This window comes from Haemaphysalis longicornis, unplaced genomic scaffold (genome assembly GCF_048455015.1).
Source record: "Haemaphysalis longicornis isolate Haplotype H1 unplaced genomic scaffold, Haemaphysalis longicornis Haplotype H1 scaffold_9, whole genome shotgun sequence".
In the NCBI taxonomy this organism is placed as follows: domain Eukaryota; kingdom Metazoa; phylum Arthropoda; class Arachnida; order Ixodida; family Ixodidae; genus Haemaphysalis; species Haemaphysalis longicornis.
In genome coordinates this window covers 35,492,056-35,510,489 of record NW_027526460.1, presented here as the reverse complement: position 1 = coordinate 35,510,489, position 18,434 = coordinate 35,492,056, and the positions used below count along the sequence as shown (strand labels likewise).

Genomic DNA, 18,434 nt, shown 5'->3' with positions numbered 1-18,434 from the left:
CGTCCGCGTCCGTGCACATAACATTTACAATCGCAAAAAATCACACAGGCACCTGCAGGATTCGAGCCTGTGTCTGGTTGACAAGACAGAGTTATAGTGTAAGTCGTCTTACCTCTGGGCTGCGACCGTGAGTTAGTACCCGAGAGTCAAACGGCTTACTCCCTCGCCTGTAACGGTGCGGAGCACCTTAGGACCTCCCAATGTCCGTCCGTGTCCATCCGTGCGCACACCACCATCAAACGAAGATCAAGCGAAATTCGATTTGAGGCGTGAGTTGCAGTTTCATTTAGGGAATAATCAAAGTGCAACTCACGGCTCAAATCGGATTTCACTCGGGGCGCAACTTGGATGTCATTTCGAGTTCCCGTACTACGCACCCTCGCCAGAATCCACGGAGTGGAGATGCTGCCTTTTTTTTTTTTTTCTTGAGCCGCGCACTACCAACACCTGTTCGGGGACTCCTTGCCTCATCGACATTTTTCCCTCACACTTCTTGGACTAGCGTTTTCCCACTCTCCACTTCGCCGAGCGGAATTTTCCATTAATGATCCGCATGGAGAGAGCTCAAGCTTAAACAGCCTCGCCGTTAAAAGGCATATTTGATTGTGTTTATCGTGGGCGCGTACTTACGAAACCTGCGGATAGGAATACAGGTTGCCTTTTATGTTTGTACTTGTAGGTGTCTGTTCTGATGGGGAATTGGCTATGAAATAGTGACAGTAGTAGGTATTTTCGCCCGCCAGAGCGCTTGTATATTTGATTTCTTGAGGGGTGCTGGGCACTGCAAAGCTATTCTAATATGGGATGCACAATACGCATCAGAATGTTTCATTCAGCTTGTTGCCTGTCTAAAGTCGCGCCTTATTAAGAAGTTTAGCACGCGACTAGCCTTTAGTGTTTAGAAATGAATATTAGTGTTTAAACGCATGCTGCCAGAAAAAAAAGCACTCCCAGATATTTGTATTCTGTTTTGACACGCAAGTTCGCTCCGGTCATGCTTGTTCCTCGGCAGAATTTTTTCAGCGCATCTCGTACATTCATTTAGTGCCCTGAATGTGTACCGTTGCTGGAGCCTTTGGGTCAGTTTCAGTCATTGCGCGTCAAACATTCACGCAGAAGGACATTTCCGTATTGCGGCGTCGTCAGCTGACGTCCAGATGCCGTCTTTATGGGACGGTGGTACGGTGCTTGTGTGTAATGTACGCATGTGAGGTTTTTCTCAGTTGCAATTAAAATGGGTTGATTGAACGACTAATTTAGTATTGATTAACCTGTTCGTAATGAGCACGGTTGCTGCGACGTAGGTTTAAACAGGCTTACTCTCTGGCGTTTCCCGGAGTAGAAAGGGTCGGAAAAATTAGGACGAAGTTCGAGGAAAAAAATTTTATTCCCAAGCCAATAAAAATGTGTAATTACAATTGTGGTCACTTGAAACAATTATTTCCAAGCCTATAAAAGCCCTTCATTACCATTCTAATCACTTCAAATGGTTATTTACGAGCAATAAAAGCCACAAATTACAGTGACAATCACCTGAGAGGTAATTAAATTACTGGAATCTCGACTTCACCAATCATGCCTTCCCGATTCCTGCATCACAAAGCAAGCTTGTATACCTCCACGGAGCAAGAATATATAGGAGGGGAAACAGCCCTCACGGCAAGCGCGGGTGAGCGACTTGATAAGTCACAATAAAAATCAAGGGGGACTGCTAAGCTTCGTTGCTGCGACGGTGAAGGAGAATGTAGCGGCACCTGATGGACGAAATGATAGCGGCCGCAATTTATTCCGTGGCTGCGCACTGAAATGCCGATCGCGGTGGCCGCGCAGTTTCTTCACCCGCGGCAGATGCCGCCAGCGTAACCTGTGACGAGCGCTTGTGACATTATCTGGCCGCGCTAGGAAGCCTCGTTTCCCCTCCTGTCTTGTTCCTTCTCCGTGCTTATCCCCCACGCTCCCCCCTCCCCCTATGATTGCAGTTCAGCGTATATACACTCAAAGCTGTCCGCTAACCGAAGAGTGAGTAAACGAGTTTACGGTATGAGTCTAAACGTGTGTGACACCTCGGAATTCCACACGTGCACATTTGCAGCTTTTTGCTCGCCTCCGTTCTCCTTTTTTCTTTCCATTTCTCCCTTAGTCTTCGCTTCATACGAGTGTGCCTAATGTGCTTGCCCTAACATACGCAAGCATTGCGCGTTACTTTTTCTTTCTCTCCACATTTCTCGCCGCTCTTTACGCGATCGGACGCATAATCGTCGCCTGCGGCGGCGGCGGCGGAGGCGGCAGCATGAATCTCGTTATGGGCGTCGCAATTGGATCCTACTTCTGAGGCGTTTGTCACCTGCCGTCGTCTTCGAGGCACGCGTATGTGAGATATCGTTACGCGCCGGTGTCATCTTCCTCTCTGCCCGCTCTGTGGGATAAATGCACGCGCCAGGACATCAGCCGAGTCTTATCGGCCCGTCATTGCGTGATATCGCCTGGTTTTTATCTTATTTTGTTTTGCTTCCGTCTGGCGTGTTGTGTAACGTTGTTTCGCATCGTTGGCTGCCCCGCACGCGTCGTGGCTTCTCCTGAACGTTGAGTAACGGGAATTAACTTACCTGTTTGTTCGCGGCTTAGGTTAAAGCTTATTTGGATTTATAGTTCTTGTTATCATTCGATAAAGAGATATTGGTGGTAGACAGTGACCATCTGAATTCTTTGCTGTGTCGTTCTTGGAGACCGTGCTGCAAAAAACTAAGCTCGTAAACTAACAAAATTTGGAAGTAGCTATGAGAGAAGGTACAGGAGAACAAGGCAGTTCGATGAGTAAAGGCGATAATGCGGGCCATGGGAGGATGTATCTGGGTCCGAACCAGGCCCGATGAGTAAAGGCGATAATGCGGGCCATGGGGCGATGTATCTGGGTCCAAACCAGGCCCGATGAGTAAAGGAGATAATGCGGGTAACGAGGCGATGTATCTGGATGCAAACCAGGCCCGATGAGTAAAGGAGATAATGCGGGTAAAGGGGCGATGTATCTGGGTCCAAACCAGGCCTCCGCGTATGCGTTTACGTTGAATTCGTCGAAGTTTGAAAACTATAATCGGAAGAGGCGATCAGAGACCAATGGCGATCAATCGTATAACAACTTCGCTGCAAAGTTAAGAAGGGTCGGTCGAACACAACGAGTCGCAGCCCCGAGGGTTCGTTTCCCGGCCGCGGCAGGCGCTTTTCTGACTGAGGCGAAAAAAACTAGCAGTGGCTTAGCTCGGCTATGCCAGGACATACCTAGCGTGAGCTAAGTTCAGCTGGTTATTCTTATAGTTTCCTGGTTGTCTAGGATTAGCTGATTATCATGCTTACTGCCGCTAAAACGATTTCCAATCCAATCTAATTTAATCCAATCCAAGCCAATCGCGGTGGCGGCGGCTCCGGCGCGTCAGCTGTGCGCTGTGAGACGTCACTGCTCCTCGCGCATGCGCAGCACGGCTCTCCAGGAGCCACGCGAAACTGCTCAACCTCGGGCAGGGTAGCTCACGCTACAAGAAGCAAAAACACCCGTGTGTTCGAGATCTCGGCGCACGTTAAAGATCCCCAGGTGGTCAAAATTAACCCCGAGCCCTCCTCTACGGCGTGCCTCATCGCCTGCGTTGCGTCGGCGCGTTAAACCCCATAATCAATCAGTCAATCAATCAATCCGTCCCAAGAACTGGTTTGGCTGCCGGATGACCCGCCGCATCGGCCACTGCCGGATGCGTCCAACCTGCTAGATATTTTGCCGCGCCGCGTCGGAAACCGGATTGCTCAGACGCACGTGTGGCTACCGCTTAACACCTTGTTTTTGCGGACACGTGTTGTGTGAACAGAAAAGAAAGCCCGTAGCAATGTTGTTCAAAGGCGCCATGAAGACGCGTGCAGTCCATTGGTAACTCACTAAGCTTTATTTCAGCCGCGGAAGATGTTTTTTAACGAAAAACCGCGAGAATGAGCGCAAAACTTTCACATTTCGCGCAGCACAACGTCCGCAGCGACGCAGTAGAGGGAAAACACTAAAACAGCTAACTTCAGCACTCAAGTGACACGATCAAACGAAACTAGAGGCCGCATTGCAGTTACCTAGTGATGTTTCTTGGTGGTGCCTTTGGTCAATAGCTGCCAATCACGCAACCAAGTGCTTGTGACGTCACAGAGATCTCGCCAGAAAGGGCCTGGGGACTGGGGTCTCGCCACTGCTTCTTCTGTTTTCTTTAGTTTTCTTTAGTACCGCGATTGTTTGTTTGAGACGTTTCAATAAAGTTGGGGTCATTGTTATTGGGACAAAGCGACCGGCGCTCTTTCTTGCCTCTTTCATATGATGAAAACTGTGCTGGACTTATATTATGGATTTATTCATCGCCACTTGAACTATTTTATCACATCCTGAGATCGATCATATGAAAATCACTTGTCATCATTAGAAAAACTCCAAAAACAAGCAATACGTATGTTAACGTTTTCGTAAAAAATGTCACCGTCTCTTCCGATCCTTACTCAACTTAATATATTACATTTGCCAAAGGTGTATTTGTATGGCTTTGGAATTCTGTTTTTTGAAGTGCTGCATAGCCTCGTGGATCTTGATATTTTTCCTCGCCATTTGTTAACCAGCCCTTATTGCATCAGATTTTCCTTCCGTCAGAACTTGTTGTTGCCCAAGGTTAGAACTAATTATGGCAAATTTAGTCTGCTTTTTTCTGCTGTTTATTTTTGGCATGGCGTACCACTAGAAATAAAGGTGCTTAGCTCACTTCAACCCTCCAAAAGAAAATTGAAGGTGTTCTTAGCTACTCACCACTAACTCCCATAAATATTTTACTTGTGTGACATTTTTTCCCTGCTTCTTCTGTTGTCAATTGATTCGAACTTTCCAATTTTTTCCACGATACGTCGTATTTTCTACAATATCCTATTGTTAAACAACGTTTGATTATATTTCTATAACGTCTGCAACACTTACTGGTTTATTTAGTGCTCATAACTTGTTATCTCCTAAACAACTAGCATAGGAGGCCCCGCCTGCGGTTCGGAAACCTTGGGACCTCCTCCTGTAAATTCACCCCAATGTTAATACAGTCTTGTACTTTCCTGAATAAATTTATTTTGATTTTGATTTGATGCTCTGGTGCAGGGTTCGTCCGATGCCGGTTCGTCAGCGGCGGGGTCGTCCAGGCCTCCGACCCCTTCTTCGGCCGCGGGTTCGTCGGGTGGAAGCGGCGGTAACGCCGGCGCCGCCGCTGGAGCGTCGTCTTCGTCTTCAGCGACGCCTTCGAGTTCCTCTGCTCCCCAGAACGCTTGGGTACTCGAGGAGATCCAGGGAATGATGTACGTGAGTCTCAACGCGAAGGGCAGAGGGTCTAGGTTCGAGCTAAGTCAGTCGTTTCGTGGCGTTATGGTCTGCTCCAATTTTTCTTCATTCGTTCCTTTCTCTCTTTATGCCTATGTTCCCTCTCCCACGTGCAGGATAACCTGGTTAACTTTCCTACCTTCCTTCTGCATCCTTCCTTCTTTCGGCGCCAGGAAGCGGTTTTAAAGCGAAAGCTTCTTTAGTAAGACTGATGGCGTCCTGAAAAAACCAACGCATTTCCCCGTAGACCGGTTAGTCGACCGAAAAGCTCTGATAAGATCTCTGGACACGCGGCGCGTGCGTGAAACCGGGCTTCTATTGTGTCAAAACAGCTACTTGAAAAATTGCGAAAAACGAACGGTTCTGGATAAGACAGTACACGCATCGATCATGAATAAGGAGTACAATAGTATACCTTTATCTCATAAACCACGTATCTGTGTACGTTTAGGGCGTTCGTAGATGCGTTTACTTAGTGCGCGAAAAGTCGTCGCATGGCTTCGTTCTTCGTTTACGATTTGGGTCTTTGGAGGTTTGATTAGTGTGACTAGATAAGTATCAGAGTGCCGCCACGGAGGCACGCAAGTAAGCAGCGGCGGCCATTTTGGTGTTTATCAGTGTTGCGGTGTTGCCGCATCTACGGCCTATAGCCGCTAACTTTGACCGGGTCGTTTGTTAACAACGCTGCCGAAGGTGCGGCAAAACGACATCTTCGGACACACTTCTGCTGCTGAAATGCTGCCGCATGCGTTGTCTTTGATTCGCGTTCGGAACGACGTGAGGCGCGCGCAGCCGCAGAGCAGGGAGGACAAGCTATATAAGTCTACCGCAGTTGACAGAGTGAAACGCATAAACAACAAAATGGTGGCGCCCATGAACCGTCGCAGTCTAAACGAATGTCACGTGACGCGAACTGACCAATGGCCATGGCGGCGGCACGGAACGATAGGAAAAAAGAGTGCCGATACTCTGCAACCCTATCTAGTGGCACCAGGTTTGACCGTCGATTGGACGTGCTCTTTCAACGAAGGTTGGATGCAGTTTTAACGAAGGTTTTGATGCACTTTTGACGCAGTTTTTGACGTGAGGAAGGTTTCGAGCTTCTCTCAGCTTTCTTTAGGGTGGGATGGTAAAGTTTTTTATGCGAAAACACCAAATGGCTCATTGTGCAAAAAAGCCGGCGTCTGGCGTCGGCGTTGGCGTCTGGGACAGCTCCTTGAGGAGCGCTACGCGCGCGCTCTATAGCGCGATTTTCGCAGTAGAAATAAAAACAAACCGCGCTGCTGGGCTACTCAAACCCATGTGCAAAGCGGATACTTGCAGCTGTGGCTGCGAGCGCGGTGCTCGGAGGCATATCAAGCACGCAGTGCCGTTGACCTGGCACAGCGGCGCAACAGTTACAATCACTCTCAGAGAATATCTGAAAGGAGCAGTGAGCTGAGTTCAATAGGACACTATAAGGCTTTCGCATTCAGAACTCATCAGAAGAGCTTGTGTCCTAGGATTTTTCGTGCCCTTGAGCAGCTCGGCCGAATTACGTTCTGTCGTGCGACACTAAAAGTCATCACAGGGACATATCGTAAGGCTAAGGCGTGTTACATGGCACTTCAGGTTTGAAATTTTCTTCCCCCTTCTTTCCTTACCTTTCATCTTTTTGTGCCCCCCTTTTGGGCCTAGTAATGGTCTTCAGTATGTATTAAATAAATAAATAAATAAATAAAATTTGGGTGTGGCCACAGAGTGTGACCGCACTCGGTGCAAAACCTACGCTCGTTACTTTGCGGGCACAGTTCGCAGCGACTAGTTTCGCTTTCATTTCTTTCATAGAACGGTCACTTGTATCAAACATATCGTAAAAGTCGCAAAAAAGCTGATATTTGTTTTGTGGTGTGCATATACCACACACTTCCTAAGCCATTTTCAGCGATAGGCTTACTCGTTTAGGCGCCCTACACAACGCGGATGGCCTGCGCCGAACAAAAGTTTATGCTCGTCCCGGAAAGTTCCGCCGAACTTCTGCCCATTCTCCGGAGGTCTTCCATTTCTTGCATGGCCCCCGATCCTAACGCATTTCTCTTTATTCGTTCACCCTCCCCTCTTCTCTTTCTTCGCTGCCTCCGCGACCCGCTCATCCACGAGGTGTTGGAATCCAACCGCTCAGCCGCGAGTAATATCGCCCACCCACCCGCGCGGTCAATAAGGCTCTTACCGCTTCGTGCGTGTTCGTGCCACTACCGTGCTGCTGCCGGTGCATGGTATATATATATACGGGTACGGAGCTGCGGGAGCACCTGATGAAAAGCCTTTTTCCACCGGGGCCCAAAACTCCCTCCGCCGCGCCTTGCCCGCACCGTGCCACGGGTTCCCGACATTCCTTGCTGCGGCAGTACGGCCGAGTTTTCCTGCTCATCATACACCGCGGGCACTTTTAATTCTTTCTCCTCGAACTCATTTTGCCCTCCTCCCACCTGGCACGCCCCAGCCTCGCCTCCACCTTTTCCTCTCACTTGGCTGGTGTGGGAGCCCATTCGTGGAGAAGATAAGAGACGTGTCCGGGGGTCGAGTGGCTTCCGCAATTTGCTTTCTGCGTGAGCTCCATATGAAGCGTTCATTTGTCTTAACGCTGGTTAAGCCTTTCGCGACAGAACGGCGTATATCTCGTATGGACTTGTTTTAGTCAATCTTCGATGTGAGTTGAGTGTCTTGTCCAACGTGGCAGTGCGGAGAACTCTCCATCAACGAGAGTGGTTTGGAGGCCGCCTCACTTGTTGAGGGACAGTCTCCGTGCGGTGTTACTCAGCGCCGGTCGCCGACGATACAAAAACGTGTGCGCTTGAGTGAGCACCTCGGCGGAACCGAACTATATGCAGCAGTTGTTGGAGGGCTATAGCTTGCCGTGTGCTCCGTGAGTACCGGTACTCGACTGGGCATGCGCGCATTGGTTCCGCTAGGGTGGCTATGTTCCCTGACGGGCAACCGACCCTTGCCGTGACCGCGCATTCGTTTTGCTGAGGAGTAACCCGCCTCGCCGGGCCCGCGCGTGCATGCGCAGTCGGGTCTCGGTACACACGGTACGCGCGGACACACGGTAAGATAAAACTACCTATTGGGAAAAAAAAGTACCAGAAAAAAAAAAGTACCAGAAAGCAGTAGGCAGCATTTGGCTGGCTGTTCAATTAAATTTAAATGCGATGAAGTTTGAAATTGGGTCTAAATGTCCGTGCGTCCGTGCTATCGTGCCACATTCAATCTTCCTCCCGTCTCTGCAGCAAGAAACGTACATGAGTTCAGATAAGATGAAGCGGACGTTTGAAGAAGGACTACTCGCCTTATTCTCTTGCGTTTTGTTAACCTTGAGTACAACTTCTGCCCGCGCGCCTGTTGTATATAATGCCCCGTCGACTTGTTGGAATTGCAAAGATAATCGTTCGAGGAGCGCCCTATTTTTCATCCTCATCCTTCTCCTTGCCCGAACTCTAGTTTAGGCGAAATATTTCGCACCCGCATCTTCATCGAAACACCCAAAACTTTCTCGCGATCCTATATTAGTGCTCGATTTCCAGCAGTGCCTCTCTTTATCACCTTATCCCCAACACTATACCTACGAGCAGTGGAACTAAGGATGTCCCCCACATGGCTGTTGCCCTTGCCACCCAGCACCAAACTTTTTTATCAATATTTATGCCATCTCTCCCTCCCTTACTTATATGTGCGGAAATGAGCTTCTAGAACGAATGCTTGTGCGCTATCTATTCCCTCTCGTCGTTTGTTGAACATTTTTGTTCACCTTGTTTTTAGATTGCACGTACTATTTTCCTTACCGTGCGTCTTGTTAAAGGAGCCGTGAAGACAAAACACAAGTTTGGTTCATTCGGAATGTTGCCTCGTTAGACTCATGCGGACACCGCTTTTAACGTACTGTTCGCTCAAATAAGCTATATAATTAGGGAAAAAGGGAATGGCCATGCGACCCACTAGCTCATTTCCCGCAACAGAGCCTAGGATGTGATAGGAGCCCAGCTTGAAGCCGGCAAAAGCAAAAGTTAATTAGGCAGAGCTTATAAGCTTGCCCAACGAGCTATGTGCGCCTAAATGCAATGCATATCCACTTTACAGCAGCAAGAATGGTGTGGTAAACAGCAAAAGTTACGAAAATACACGTAAACATAGAAGTACCGATGCGCAGTGCTGTTGGTACTAGGCGCACTATGCTTGTTTTAGCTGCACAGCAGTAACGCTTTGGAGTTGTCTTATACGACGCTGGCCGATTGGCGTAAGCGACGCTGCCTTACGTGACCCTGTTTGTCAAGCATACCCATGTTTCACGGAGCGATTACTCTCTACCGTAACAAAAAGAAGCCAGGTGTAAATACGTTCAAAAACAAAGCAACGGTGGAGTGCTGAGTATGTTAGCGCCATCTGGGAGGTTTGACGGCAAGCAAGGCTACAGAGCCGAATGGCACATTGAAAGTTCGTTTGTATACACGCCGTTATGACTTCATTGTAGACGTCACCAAAACACACGATTTGGCGCGAGAATCAAAATTTTAACCTAAATTGATTAATTTCTCAGTGAATACGGCATCATGTGCTGCCGGGCAAGTGATGGGGACGCTGTAAAACACGAAAGCTTTCGAATAAAACGAACTTGTATTTTGTCCTCATGCCTCCTTTAACAGCGGAGCTGTTGTACAAGCCGTAAGTTGGCCGTTAGAGGAAAAAAATACCAAGAAAATGTGCGTGCCTCGCGCCGACCGCCGAGCGTTCCTGGCACGCACAATCTCTGGCGAAAAAAAAAAATATAGCGCTGGCAAAAACCACGAGGAGCGAGAAAATGCCGAGCGCTCGTGAGCGCGCGCCTCGCGTGACCGCCGAGTCCCCGGCTCGCGCAGTGGCTTTAGCAAAAAAAGAAAAAAAAAAAAAAAACTCCAGCGCTGTCATCAAGCGCTACCGCGCATGTAATGCTTGGCATGAGGAGCACGATGATATCGATGCATATGACGTTGACTACTACTAGCACAGTGCAAAGCAACGACGGAACATGCAATTAAGCAATTTCAAACTTGTACAGATGCCTGGTGATGTGTCCTTCAATGCTCACATATGAAGAAATCCTGAAGCTTCTCAATGGTTCAAGCCTTTCGTGACTTAGTGCAAGCTTCGCCAGTTGGGCTGGTGGAAGTCTACAACGCTGAGGATGACTTTGCATGCACCTCTCGCCGCGAAGAAGACGACGACTACTAGCACCGCAGCTGTGCAAATAAACAACGATACTGAAACTTAACTTTGTGTCCGGAAAATGCTCACCTACAACAGCTTCGCCATTCAAGTTTTGCGCGTGAGTGCAAGCTTCCCTGAATATTTTTAGTTTTGTTCCGTATCCGCACTTTATATTCTTCTGTCCTGGCCAATCACTCAAACTGCGGGCGTGCCATTTCTGTCAACGGAGCCAGCACCACTGCAAGTGGTTATACCTTGAGCGGCATCGCCATCGTCGTCATTACCACCTTCCGCCATTCTTCCAGAGCTCCTACCACGGCCTCTGCTGCCTTCCGCTGCTGTTCTAACGTGCCGCTTCTTCTGGTCTCTGATTTAAACGTCGGCGACAGGACCATGGACGCGGCCGGTATTTCAGGCAAGTCCACATTAAAGGAGAAGGAAGCGGCAGCTGTTCCAGTTGATGCCGGTGCATCAGAATCGAAGCACAGTGCAGGATCGTGTGGCCCCCGGACGAGCCCACCGCTATCCGCTTCCGAGGGTGCCATGGGAGCAATGGATTCTCGCGAGAAGCCAACCGCTTCGCTCAGTAGCTCAGACATTCCCGCGAAGCAAAAATATTTTCCACCTCGTAAATTCGAAGAGGAGGCTTGCGGAGGGACCTCTTTGGCCATTCCAACGCTAGCGCGTTACAAAGATGAAAGTTCTGCCGGGCCCAACTCGTCGAGGACCACTCTGGGAGCCGCAGCCACGTCAGCTAGTGGCTCTGGCGTTGTGAGTTCGGGCACTAAGTCGGAGAGGAAGGCGAAGTTACAAGACCTAGCCAGTTCCACGAAAGACTGGGCTCGCCGTCTGTCTTCAAAGGCTGCAACAAAGCGGGATGTCACCGACGCGCCAGCGGCTACCGCACAGAGGCAAAGAACAGTGCCGGAAGCTGATGATTCGCTCTCCTCATCTAACGTTGCTCGTCAGTGTTCTGCCTGCACCCGCCTGGATGCGGCGACTGTGGCCACGGGGGCGGGATTACCTTCGCCAACGCAGAAAAAAAGAATCCGACACAGCGAAGAAATGGGGGCAACTTCGCCGACGCACGGCCGAGGTGTGAACCGAACTTTTGTCACGGCGGGGAGGAACAGACCCCAGCACGCTTCTGGAAAATCTACGGAGTGCAAAGCCTCAATTCGGGCTACTCGTGCTGCACACGCAGGGCATTCCGGAAGTCACCAAAGTTGTGCCAGCGCCAAGGGGGCCGCTGTTTCTAGGCCTTCTTTCGACTTCCTTCGCTCTGTGTACGGGAGAGTCCGCTCTAAAATGTACTACCTAGTCGTGTTCCTTGCTCTCATTGGCTTCGCGTTGCTGCTTCTGGCCATTATCTACCGCAACTTTGGCCGCAAGCGGCGCGTCACTTCCGGCGAAGTGGACCCTGAAGACCTGTCCTTGTTGGAACCCCCCGTGAACAGGAGTGTGGACCCGTGTTGTTGCTTCTACCACTACGCCTGCGGAAGTGAGTATGAAAAGGACGGTGATGCTGCGGATTGGTCGCTAGATGACCAGCGTGGTGGCGTTCCCACTATCCTCGGTATTCTGCGCGCAACGCGCAAGACCAGAGCCGGAAGGTTTGTGCACGACTACTACCGCGCCTGCGTAAATGCCAGCATAAACGCTGAGTCGCAAGGGGCGGACACCGCGGCAGCCCTCATGGAGATCATGAGGCCAGGATCCTCCTGGAAGCAGTTACTCGTGCTGCTCATGGAGATGAATCTGAGGTACAGCGTCCCGTCCGTCGTGGTCTTCTCCGCGCTGGGTTCCGGACCGTGGCCGTACGGGGTCGTGGCTGTGACAGCCAAGGTGCGGGCGGAGGATCCGGTCGCGGTTCTGCTCCGTCCTGTTAGGCGTGCCGTGGACCCAGCGATCAAGGATGTCTACAACGCGTTGCGGCAGGATGCGTTGAGGGCCATCAACGAAGCACTGCAATCGCGGGTCAACAACGAAGAGCTAGGACACCTGGCGACTGTCCTGGACGTGGCCCCCGCCGCACCGCCTTTAGGCGGCATGTCCGGCTTGCATGTCCTTGCAGAGGCTGTTCCTGCTGTCGACGAGTACTCATGGCGCGTGTACCTGGAGAACATAATTCAACGGCCGATCAGTGGTCGTGTGTACCACGCTCCTGTCACGGCGCTCAAGCGCCTCTTTTCCACGCTCTTGGACGGAGCGCGCATGCCCGGAATGCTCGTCTTTGTCCTCCTCGAAGCTACCTCGAACCTCCTCCTGAGTACCATCCTCCGACAACCGTCCGAAAACCTTGTGAGGCGCTACTTTGAGGCCTGCCACAGTCTCATGTACGACCTGGCTCCCGGCCTTGCACTCGCCATCATCCAAGGACTACGGAAGAATGCCCAACACGACGCCTTGCTATCCGTTGCGTTCGAGTCGACGGTGGATGCGGTGATCGATGAGGTCCGTCGGACTTTCCCTGTACTCGCTGACGCAACAGGCGCTGTGGGCAGACTTCGTGCTCTGCGTCTGCTGTTGCCAACCGACGTCGTCCCACCGGATACAGCTGTTCCCGTCGTTGGTGGTAGCTTCGCGCGCCACTACCTTATCGCGGAGAGGTTCGGGCTTTCCGTCAACCGATTCAAACTGCCCAAAGTGATGGTCGACGCCTCTGAGATCACCAAGTTGTTCAGTGGCAGATCGGCCACGACCGGTGCGTACGTGATCCTCCCCTTGTCCCTCTACGCTGCGGTGAGCCTGTCGTCGAACGTGGACACTCTCGTGCCCGTGTCCGTCGTCGGTGTGGACCTGGCGGACACCCTGTGGTCGTTCGTTTTTGAAGGCCCGTGGAGCCAGGAGACCGCGGTGATGCTATCCGAGTACCGCCGCTGCCGCGACGCCCAAGGGGGCCTGAGGCAACTGCGATTTCGTTACCCCATGCTAAGCCTCGCGACGGCTCTCAACGCCAGCAGGAGGAGCGATGGGTCGTCGTGGCACGGGGCCAACGAGAGCAAGATGGCCGTGGAAATGGGGTGGAGCCAGGCGTTTTTCACGATTTTTGTGCAGCGCAATTATTGCCGGCTTCGGGGCCGAACAAAGGTGGCGCTGGAAGCAGAAGTGAACTACCTGACGAACGGGTCCGAGGTCTTTGCCACGGCTTTTGGCTGCCCGCGCACGGACAATCGGTCCGGCTGCTTTCTGCCGTCTCGTCAGCGGCTGTGACCTCAGTCAGCGGGCGTTGTTCTTTTTCGTTAGCATGCCTATTTAACATTTTTACTCGCATATTTCAAGGGTACTTAGTTATCGGATGTAAAAAAAAAATAGGAAAGATATTGTTATTTTTCAAGTTGATCTTTGGTCCGCTTGTAGCGTTTGATTTTTTGGACAGCTCTGGCTAAGGGAGTGGAATAAAGGTGAACCTGTCACATCGTCGGTTGTTTCTACGCGTACTCACAAAGAGGGCTCACTGAATAAGTTGATACTCGGAAAAAAAAAACGATCCGCCTGAAGTTTTTATTCGATTCCTTTTAAAGCAAACATTTCTAGTCTCACTAATGACATCTGTGCGCACCACACAACGCATGCACGAAAGGCAACTTTCTCGACGACTATCATGATCGTAGGTGATGAGAAAGAAAAAAATGGCGACGTATCTGCTCCTTTCGTTGCAAATGTCGACGAAAGAGTCTAAAGGTGCGCCTGCCAAGTAAATGTCTCACTTATCTCTCCCGTTAACCTCTTATGCTGTTCCGTCTAGGTCCTCCCAAGGTAACACGCTTGAGGTTTGCTCAAGCCAATTTAAATTTACCGCGTTCCACTGCTCCAAGTCGGGTGTCTCGATGCCAGCGCTGCTGTACGGTGAAGTCACGCGTGAATTGAGGCACCCTACTACAACATTTATTGAACCACGATGCCCTACTGCACGAGCGTTCCGAGCGGAACGTGGATCCCATCTAGTGGAACCTTTCGTTGTTATTGCCGTTTGATTTCTTAAATGCCGCCAGGAGGTAGCGCTGGCAACAGCAGGCGACGGTTTTCTGCCGTTGATGTATTTAATTTGCTATCGCAAAAACCTAGCACCCATGATTTTTTTAATAAAGGAACTCTGAAAATATCCCTTGTGTATTTATTTGCTGCCTTATATTTGCGTAATGTCTTGTTCTTGTTCAGCAATATTGACAAGTAAGAACATTGACACCGAACTTCGTCGTTTAGAATTGGCTGGGAGTATATAAGACTAATGCGCAGATTCTGTTTCACTTTGGCCGGGTGGCTGAATCGAGTCACAGACAGACAGACAGACCAACATTTCTGCGTTTTAGTAGCCCAAGTAAGACTATCGTTTAAAAAAAAAACGCTTCCCATGGTCAGAATCGCACCTAGGTCCCTCCCGTTATGAAGACGACGTCTATCGTACTGCGCGATTCCGGCATGGTCAAAGCAGTTTATAAAGCATGGACGGGCAAAATTAGACAAAAATCATGCACCCCTCCGTCTTACGATGACGATAATTGAATGCAAAGCTTTCTTCGTGCGAAATCAAATGGTGAAGGCTCAAAGTCAAAGCCCCTGCGATCAAAAACCAAATTTCCTGCGAGTCAGATTCAATGCTCAACAGGTCAAAATCCAAACCGTCTGCGAGTCCGAAGTCCAAACTCGCATGTCAACCACGAAATCCCGTACGATAAAGCTTCAACTCTGTCATCGTTACACGGAGGGGCACATGATCTGACGTCAAAATAACAGTATTACAACTCTGTCATCGTTACACGGAGGGGCACATGATCTGACGTCAAAATAACAGTATTTGATTGATTGTAGGGTTTAACGCGCCAACGCAACGGAGGCGATGAGGCGCGCCGTAGTGGAGGGCTCCGGATTAATTTTGACCACCTGGGGATCTTTATCGTGCGCCGAAATCTCGAACACACGGGCGTTTTTGCTTTTCGCCTCCATCAGAAAAGCGGCCGCCGCGGCCGGGAATCGAACCCGCGACCTCGTGCTCAGCAGCGCAACGCCTTAGCCACTGAGCCACCGCGGCGGGTAAAATAACAGTATTATTATTTAACGAACACGCGTATATTCAAATGACGAGCTATAAGGAGCGCTTAAGGTGGCAGATTTTGACTATTAGTGTGCTAATAGACGAGTGCTTGGCACGAATAGGCGACGCGATCTCAACTTTTTCGTACTCTGACAATCATAAAATTCTACTAACGTGATATCTTCTACCAAACATAATCAGTGGATTCACTCGATGTATCTACAACTCGAGTGTGTTCATTATTCGTTTAGAATGTGAAAGAGTTTTTTTTTCTTTTCGGACCGCTCGTTAGGATTGGTTACCCACCGTCATGTTGCTGGGACCTCATTAACCAGCCTTCGTTTGTCATTCGTCTTCATTATCACTGAAGCGTACGGGCAGTCTAAAACTGAAAGGGGAATAAGATTCTCCCACCTTTCTTTACCTTTTTTTTTTGTAATCTGTTACCAGAATATTTCCAATGTTGCGTCGCCACTGGAGTTGTCATCGCGATAGCAGGGGACAAACTACGATGCCCATCGAGGTGGCTGAGTGAATAAACATTCCCTAAAAAGCCCACACCATGTGGTAGGTAGTACTAGGAAAGGGGCACAAGCAACAGTTCCGGGCGTATTAGGTAGGATAGAGAATGTGGAGAATTGGAGTGTTGTAGTAGGTATTTGTTTGTACGCGATTCCAGTGGAAATGCTTCCTCTTCGGTTAGGCGAGGTTGCGGTAATGGAAGAGGATGTCGTAGTTTCCGAAGCATTTTTTTTTGTTTTTGTTGGAAGAAAAGGTTGTATAGAGGTGCTCAACACAGATGATCCGTTGATTTTACGGTATCCAAAATGGAAGCCACAAGTTCGGAGCGTCCCTCAAACCAGAGTAGAAAGTTCAGTTAGCTTTCATATCGACGCGTAGAAACACGGGATAAATTTATGCAAAGCGACGCCGTTCAATTAGTAACGCACATGGTTTTACCGGTAGCTACAGAACGTGGCACTACGCGTAAAACGTTTATATAGCACCGCCTTTGCTGTGCATTTCAGGTTTGTGAGTGCATGCATGGGTATCTTGTGTGTATATTTATATGTAAATATCTGTATACCATTTCCTATTTCGGGATTTGCCGGCGGAAAGAAAAAAATTAGCAGTGGCTTAGCTCGGCTATGCCAGGATATACGTAGCGTGAGCTAAGGTTCAGCTGGTTATTCTTAGCTTTCCTGGTTGTATAGGATTAGCTGATTATCATGCTTACTGCTGCTAAAACGATTTCCAATCCAGTCTAATCGATTCCATTCCAATCCAGTCCAGTCCACTCACTGCTTCTCGCGCATGCGAAGCACGGCTCTCCAGGAGCCACGCGAAACGGCTATCAAGCGGCTCCGGCGCAGCGTCAGACTTGGCTACTGCGCAACGGAGGTGCACAGCTGGCACGCGCCAGTGCCAGTGCGGCTGCCGCGGCTGCCGCGGCTGTGACGTCACTCCTCTGGAATACGCCGACCGTCGATGTGCAGACCCAATTCTCTACACACCCGTACTCCAGTTGGACTGGATTTCCAATCCAATTTAATCCAATCAAAATTCAATTCAATGCAAGGCAATGCTCCTCGCGCTTGCGCAGCACGGCCCTTCAAGGTCCACGCGAAACTGCTCAACCTCGGCCAGTGCAGCTTACGCTACAAACATTGTGTTGCCTTTGGGTGATGCGCTCCCAACTTGGAACCACGCATTTGTGATCGATTCCATACTTGGTCTAAAGCTTGTAGCGCGATAAATACAACGACACAGAAGCTCCAGCACGAGACAAGAAGCACGACGCGACAAGCGCTTGTCCCGCCGTGCTTCGTTTGTGTCGTTGCGTTTATCGGGCTCTAATTTTTACAACTATGCGTCCAATCGCCCAACAATGCGTTTTACTGATGGACTGTACTTGCTTGAGCTGGCGCTGGTATTATTGTTTTTTTGTTTTTTTTTTTTCTGTCTATGAGGTCTGAGGGCCACTCAAGCTGAAAGTTGGAGATTTTTTCTCGGCCTGTTTTAGTTTGCATAAAACTGACAAAGTGATGGTGATGACGGCGATGATGATGATAATTACTTTGGTGGTGGTATCAGGGTGTACCGATATGCCACTGTGGTTTCCAGTCCCGTGCACACCCGTTTTCCAGTCCCAGCGTCGTCGCACACATTACAGAGCACTGTTGCCTTCTCCTTTATGTTGGCTTTGCCCCATGGAGCCTCTTGTAGCGGCAGAGCACCCTTTACAGTGCGCAATAGGTTCTGATTTTGGCTTTTTAGTGGGCTGCTTCTTCCGGACAAATTTCTCTGCTAATTGCAGATGACTTTATGGGCTCGCGTTGTCGTCGTAGCTCGCTAACGGTCGATGTGGCTGCCGGAATCAGGCGGCGCAGCGAGATAACGGACCCAAGTAGAGCATGTTGTACCGTCGTCAGAGGGTCACGCTGAGGCTTCGAAAACCACGCAGTTTTCTCATACATCTCCCCGTTGTTTAGCGCAAAGAAACCTGCAGGTACATTTCAGGCAAAATCTGTGTTAATAACCGCCAGCCCCCGCGTTTATTTAGTTAGAAACGCTCTTTGGGTTGGTTTTTACGATAGTAAGCGGAAAAAGCGCCCGTGCAAGAAAAAAAATGGCGCGTTCGAAATGCCGCAGAAAGGCTCCAGCCGCGCAAGAAAAAAATGGCGCGTTCTAAATGACGCAAAACAGCTCCGGCATACGAAATTAAGGCAGACGTGAAAAGAACAGAACTCCCGCTGGCGCATTTTCAGGCAGGGGGCGCGCGAGCACTGCGAAGGCGGGAAATTTGAA

At 49.9% G+C, this 18,434-nt stretch overlaps 1 protein-coding gene across 8 annotated transcripts in view; it reads left to right on the top strand.

The window, feature by feature from the left end:
• The window catches only part of LOC144152780 (transcription initiation protein SPT3 homolog), a 706,894-nt gene that overhangs the window by 585,992 nt on the left and 102,468 nt on the right, over window positions 1–18,434 (top strand). For all 8 annotated transcript variants that reach the window (XM_077684230.1, XM_077684231.1, XM_077684235.1 and 5 more), the window contains one exon: window positions 5,156–5,349. In XM_077684230.1, coding sequence (XP_077540356.1) covers window positions 5,156–5,349 — 194 coding nt within the window. The remainder of the gene's footprint in view (window positions 1–5,155; window positions 5,350–18,434) is intronic.